The sequence below is a fragment of the Geospiza fortis genome, unplaced genomic scaffold, assembly GCF_000277835.1.
Source record: "Geospiza fortis unplaced genomic scaffold, GeoFor_1.0 scaffold66, whole genome shotgun sequence".
Lineage (NCBI taxonomy): Eukaryota > Metazoa > Chordata > Aves > Passeriformes > Thraupidae > Geospiza > Geospiza fortis.
Genome location: NW_005054312.1, coordinates 4,606,009 through 4,612,503, shown reverse-complemented (window position 1 = coordinate 4,612,503; position 6,495 = coordinate 4,606,009). Strand labels below are relative to the sequence as shown.

Sequence of the window (6,495 nt, the reverse complement as noted above, 5' to 3'; positions counted from 1 at the left end):
CATTCTGGACTGCGTCAGCAGTTCAAAAGGGCACTGTTAGTATTTTTTGCCAGCTTCAATTAACGTGAGATTTTGGAGGCCCCTCTGATCACATTTCATCTGTCATGAGTCAGGAACAAACCAGCCAGATTGCAGTTGAGAGGAGAGAAGAGAAGAAGTTTATTGCAAACCAAAACAACAACAGTGTTTGTGCCCCCTTGGTCAGGGTGGCTGGGAAGCAGGGACCTTCTCGCTCCTTCCAAAACCTGGAAAAATAAAAATTGGTGACTGGAAATCCAGCCCTTCACCTCCAAAAAAAAAAAAAAAAAGCTGCAAGTGCAATAACTTACTTCAAAAAAAGTTAAAAAGAATCAAGCTGCAAGACTGTTTGTTCTTTTTTAATATTCCACTGTAATGAACTGGTAATACATGGTTGCATAGGCAATAACATTGCATGGCACAAACCTCATGTGGCAACATTTAAAATGATTTTTTTTATTCTTTTTTTTCCTGAACATTTTTAAAACTTTTATTTTTTTTAATATGTTCTACCCCAGGCCATTAAGCTAAAGAGAGAAAAAAAAAAGGTAGCATTTATACAAGGTTACAATATTTTACAACAAAAAACCAATAATATTGATTGAGGTTTGTTTTCTTTCTTTCTCCCAGTCTCTTTCAAGCACTGCACACCTAAACCGATATATTATTATACATTGAAAACTGTCCTTCAAAATCAGTAGTATAAAAGTCCTAGCTCTACCTACCTACCTAGCTATGTGGGGGAGTGGAGAACCATGTTACCAGCAAAGAGTTAAGGGGGTGTAAGGCTGTTCCCTCGCCTCCTCCTAGCTCCCTTCGGGAAGCTGCAAAGGGCTGAATGACTTTCCATCCAATTCCACCCCCTTTCCATTTGGGTTTAATTTCTCCCTCAGTCTGTTTGCTTTTTGCTGTGTCAGTCAGAACAGCAAAATAAACATGGGGCTCTGCCTCTGTTTGATTATTTTTCAATCCTTTCCCAAGAAACTACCTTTTTGCCTTAGTTTGTTTGGAGAGTGTTTTACAATGTGCTGCCCGGTCTGAGTGTACTCTGGGAATCAGGGGAACACGCTTCCCACCCCCAAACACCTCCAGTGCAGGAGGAAACCAGAAGGCAGCCCTGCTGGGCAGCACATGGGGTACTCCTGGGCCAGGCTGGTGATGCATCCCTTTGGCTGATGGGGTGCATGAAGCCATGTGTGCTGCAACTCTGAGACCTCACGTGTGACACATTGTCACTGCGTGTGGCCTTTCCCTAGCACCCTGCCCATGCCATGGCTCAGGCCAGATGTGGTCCAGCAAGGACGTGTCACCCAGCAAGGATGTGCATTCTGGCAGGGATGGACACTTGCTCACACTCTGCCACGGGCTTTAGAGGAGAGGGAGGGTGATTATCTTTTTATTTTGCTTGGTCTTCCTCCCTGTAGGCTCTACCCAGGTAGGGGCTGGAGCAGTGGGACCTGAACTGGGTAGCATATTCTGGAGAGGGCAACTGGAGCCTGGCTGGAGAGCCTGATGAGAGTGCAGGTGGGTGGCACTGCTGGCAGTAGGTGACGTGCCAGGGGGCTGACCTGGCCCTTCTCCAGGAGCTTGTTGAGGCACAGCAGCCCTAAGAGTCTGGACCCCGCAGGGCCCAGCAAGCCCAAGCCTTGTTCCCCACTGGTTTCAATTGCTACCAAAGCACTAACTACTGCTTGTAGGCAAGAAGTGCCTCCGAGTGCTTGGCAGCGAGTGGTACCCAACCACTTTTAAGTCAGTGCCAGGAACCTGTGCTGCTCTTGCTATTTGCATCCTCCTGGTCTCAAAGCTCTGGGACATCTCTGGGGTTCCCAGCCATGGGCAACATAAGGCAGCCACCTTGTAGGATACCTGCTGCCTAGCCAGGGCCAGGACTGCTTGGGAGAAATGTTTTTCTACTCCGTCCGTGAGGCTGGAGGGAGCATCTGGGTGAGCTCTGTGGGCTGCACCCACAGAGGATGCCACCCTGGGCATGGCAGGTGTTGGCACGGCTGACGCTTGTGAGACATTTTGGTGGTGGATGGGGATAAAGCTTGCAGCTTTGAAGGCAAGTCCAAGCCAGGGAACTGTGATTCAATGTATAGACAGGAGTAAAATACTAAATAAGAAATAAATAGAGAAGAAAGTCATAAATAGAATTGAAAAGTATTAAAATAACAACAATAATAATAATTAAAAAAGGTATCATCATGTTAACGAGAGATTGCAAGAACAGCACTGACCCTGTGACCTTTAAGAAATGCAGTAGCTGTAGGCTGGCTAGGTTAAGATACACACACACATATATATATATACATATATATAAGTATATATATATATGTTTTTACAGTTTTTCATGTTAATTTAACAGCTAGTTTTAAAACCCTTTTAAATTAATTTTAAAAATGTGTTTTAAGTACAGATGCATGTAGCTTAAAAACTACCAGAACAACTGCTTTTGAAGGTTTGGGAGGGACACCCCTTCCAGCATTATCCAGAAGTGTGGGTGCAAGGGACTGTGCCTGACACCCAGAGAGGTGAGGCAGAGCCTGATGAGCAGTGGGGCTGCCTGCAGCTGGAGGTGGGAAGGGAGCCCTGCACAAGGTGGTCCAGGGAACAACATTCCCCTTGCCTCGTGGTGTTTTCAGGCAGGCTGAGGGCTGGGTGCATGTAGTGGTGTTTAAATTAGACTGAGTCCAACATGTGCTTTCCACATGAATTTTAAGGTGAGAGAAAGTGGAGGCCAAGCTTCTCTAAATGCCAAGTCTGCTGCCAGGAGACTGTCCTCTCTCTCTCTCTAACAAGACAGGGATACAGCACTTAATCCTTTCGGCTGTTAAACAGCTCAGATGAAATACTGGCCCCGTGGAAGTCTGTGAGGAAAAGCTACCTTTTAGCTTCAGTAGGGAATGTAGCTAAGTCCTTGAATAGATACAGCTCTCCACTGGAGCTGCCTTCAGAGCTTGCAGGCTAAGTGAGACCTGTCCCCATATGCCTGCCTGCCCCACTGCCCTCTCCTTAGCTCTGCTTGTTGCTAATTTGCTTTGTCAGCAGTGGTACTGGACTGTTCAGGCAGCAGCCCTCCACTGATTGCCTGCTGACATTGGGAAGCATCAAGATCCCCAGTGTACCTGGGGAAAAGCTCAACACTCTGCTCAGCTGCCTGCACAAATCTGGACAAAGTGCCTCCTGTCACCAGTCCCTGGGTAGCTGGGAAGCTCAGTGGCTTCTGGGGTACCCAGTGGGGATGTACACACCTCCAACTGGTCAGCATGATCCTGCCTGGTTAGGTGATCAGCATCACTTTCAGCATCTAAGCCACCATGCCTGAGGTCTCAGCTGAATGTTTAGGCTGACATGTAAATCCTGGCTGCTTGTGATGGGTGAGGCCCTGGTTATGCAGATGATGTGGTGAAATGCATGCTGGCTCCCTGTGCATAGCAGGGAATGCATCTCTTACTGTTTCTGAGGAGAGAAAAGAAACAGTACTACTGGTGTTTTCTTATTCCAGTAAATACATCACTTTTGACCCAGCAATAGTGTATCATTAAGGTAGTGTATTGAGAGTCTAGGCACTATGGAAATACTTGTATGGCTCATTAACCTGAAGCTGGACATTTGGTTGTAGCTTATTTGGAACTTTTTCCAAGACCACTAGATATTCCTGGACCTTGAACCACAAGATCCCCTAACACTGAGCAGAGGAAAGAGGGAAGGGTGACAAACCAGTTTTTCTGAGAGTAGTATCCTAAAATTCCCTTGCAAATCTTGGAGATGTCTACCCCAGCTCAAGCCCACCTTGCAGAGACACACTGTATGGCTGGTAGTGCTCAGCTGACTTTCAGCTTCTCCTTGGCAGTATTTCACTGGGGTAAAAGGATGTTCCACAATTATTCCATGCACTATGATCACTGAAAACTTTTAAAACATTTAGCCCTGCAAAGGAGATCTTACTTAACAGCTCTGTGCAGGTAAGAGCACTGGGACGGAAAAGCAGAGAGGCATGTCGGTTCACACAAACCAGAGAAGCTCTGGTCTCTTCTACTTCCTCTGCAAATGAAGAGGATCTGAGGTGGCTGGAGATGGGGCAGCATCACCTTGTTCTCCCTTGAGCCCCTTCCCAGCCTGTTCCTTTGCTGTCCCTGGTGCAGAGATGCCCGCAGGCATTGTGTGCCACATGGCACTGGGGTGGAGGGCTGAGGGAGGGCCTGTCATTGCACATGTCTGACCCTAGGATGAGGTGTATGAGGAATTTGGTGGCCTTGTGCCACTGTGGTGGTGTGCTAGTGCTTGAGCTCTTTCTTAGAGCAGTCTTTCTGGGGACTTGCAGATTTACGTAGCAGTTGTGCTTCCCTGCTAGAACTGCTGTCTCTAAACTGAAGTTAATAATTCCCAACCCAGTGAAAGAAAGAGGGAATCTTTTCCTGTACCACCATGCTTGTGAGGTTCAACATAGAGCACAACCAGGGAAAGCAAAGCCCAAGGGCAGGGAGCCATGCTGGAAGGCTTTTGTTTGCTGGGATGTATCTCTGTCTGGGTCACCAGAGGGCTGGCAAAGACTCTCAGCGTGATAACACCATGCTATGGTGGGTAGAGGGGCATCCCCTTCACAGGCCTCTACAACTCTGCTTCATCTCAGAGTACAAGATGGAGTGGGAGCAGGGTGGAAGGAGGTGAGCTAATGTTGCCTTTTTTCTAGCTTTGGTTATCTTCCCAGCCCTGTTCCCCACTCGGCTATGAGAAGTCATAGCTCCTGCTAAAATGATGTTGGCAGCGTGAGAGAGTCTCTTTGCTGGTGCCAGAGTCCCCATCCAGTCCCTTGCCCAGGGCAGAATATGTGAGTGTGTGTGAGTGTGTGTGTGAGTGGGTGGTGGGATGGGAGAAGCTGCTGAAAGGCCAGTGGGCTCTTGCTCTTGGAAAGGCATGTCTGGTGTCAGAAAAAAACAGCAGGAAGAAAAATTGCCCAGGTTGTTGGGGAGGTGGCAGTGAGAAGGGATGCATCCCATCCCAGATCTTGATGGAAGAGGTGCTGCTCCACAGGCTCCCTCTCCCTGCCTGATCTCAGGAAGCTGGGAGCTGCCACGTTCATGCTGGAAACACTCCACTTACATTAACATATGTACTTTATATGCCTAGGGTAGCTAAAAGTGCTGCATTCAGATCCCCGAGGAGGCAACTGCTGTCTGGAGTCCAAGCGGATGGATTTACTGGGCTGTCCCCACGTGCTCTCTCCGTGTCTGGCGGGCATGGGCTGCAGCCCTGTCATGTCGCCCAGGAGATCGCGGCGCTGTGCTCCTTTGCTTTCATCCTCAGGGCAGCGATGCTGGAGGTCTTGCGGTCCGGCTCGCTGTTCAGCTCGTAGCCATTGAGGCTGGGGCTCATCCCAGCTGTGCCGAAGAGGCCGCCCATGTGAGTCTGTCCCACGTGGCTGCCGGGCCCGGAGACCCCAAGGAACTCGGAGACGCCACCGGCCGCGTGGGGGTGAGCATGGGGGGACATGCAGGAGGGCACCGTCTCGCAGGGGACCACACAGGCAGGCACAGGGGACGCTGCTCCATTGTTGCTGATCCAAGAGGGGTTCTGGATCTGGGGATGGGAAAAGAAGTGTTAGGACTGCCCCATGCAGGATATTTTGGGCAGCTGACCTGAGGGAATGGACTGTGTCCAGCCCTGGGCAGGCCAGCCGGGGGGGGGGCCAGCCAGTGAGATGGGCATGTAGTCCCATCTGCTGGGCCCTGCCAGCTGCAGCACCCTCAGCGCCCCTGCAGCCAGCAAATCCACTCCAAAACCTGTATGCCAGCCTGGACAGGGGCAGGGATTGCAGCAGGGTTATTCACAGGGAGCAGGATTGTGCTCCTTCTCTGCCACAGCATCTGTTTATTTATTCCTCTCCCAGACACTCTTACTTTTTTTGTACCATGAGCACTTTTCTCAGCACAGGAAAATTTGTGTCATCCATGGTGTTTCTGTGGTCCTACTCATTACAGAGGGATCAGGCAGAAAGCAGTGCTATGAGGCTGTGCATCCACCATCCTTCTCCAGCTCAGGGCAGCTTTGCCTAGGCAAGGGCTATTTTGTACCACACAGATATGCCTGTCAGAGCTGAGCCCCCAGCACAGGCCGCTTCATTGCCCCTCTCCCCCAACAGGGCCCATCCAGGCAGCATCACCCACCCCACTGCAGAGCAGAGCCCTGCAGGGCCACCTCAAGAGACCATCTGGGATCCTGCAGTGTCATTCATAAAATGATATTGCAGAAGAGAGGAGGGCTCAGTATTTGGCAGTGGAAATAGGTGTGCTGCAGCAGGGGACACATGGGCATGCAGGATGAAAGCAGGGAGGAGGTGAGCAGCTGGCTGAAGCAAGAGAGCAAAGGGCCCTTCATCCCACTGCCCCTTTCCACTGCTTGCCCTTGGGCCCTCTCTGATCTCTTACCTCCTGCAAATTGCTTTTCAAATTTTTGATCTCTTGTGCTGGGAGAGGA

At 49.9% G+C, this 6,495-nt stretch overlaps 1 protein-coding gene across 1 annotated transcript in view; it reads right to left on the bottom strand.

Annotated features, from left to right (window-relative positions):
• Window positions 1–356: 356 nt before the first annotated feature.
• ALX4 (ALX homeobox 4) overlaps window positions 357–6,495 on the bottom strand; it is a 42,578-nt gene continuing 36,439 nt past the window's right edge. The window contains exon 4 of the mRNA XM_005419559.2: window positions 357–5,598. Within this exon, the coding sequence (XP_005419616.2) occupies window positions 5,275–5,598 (324 nt within the window). The 3' untranslated portion in view covers window positions 357–5,274. The remainder of the gene's footprint in view (window positions 5,599–6,495) is intronic.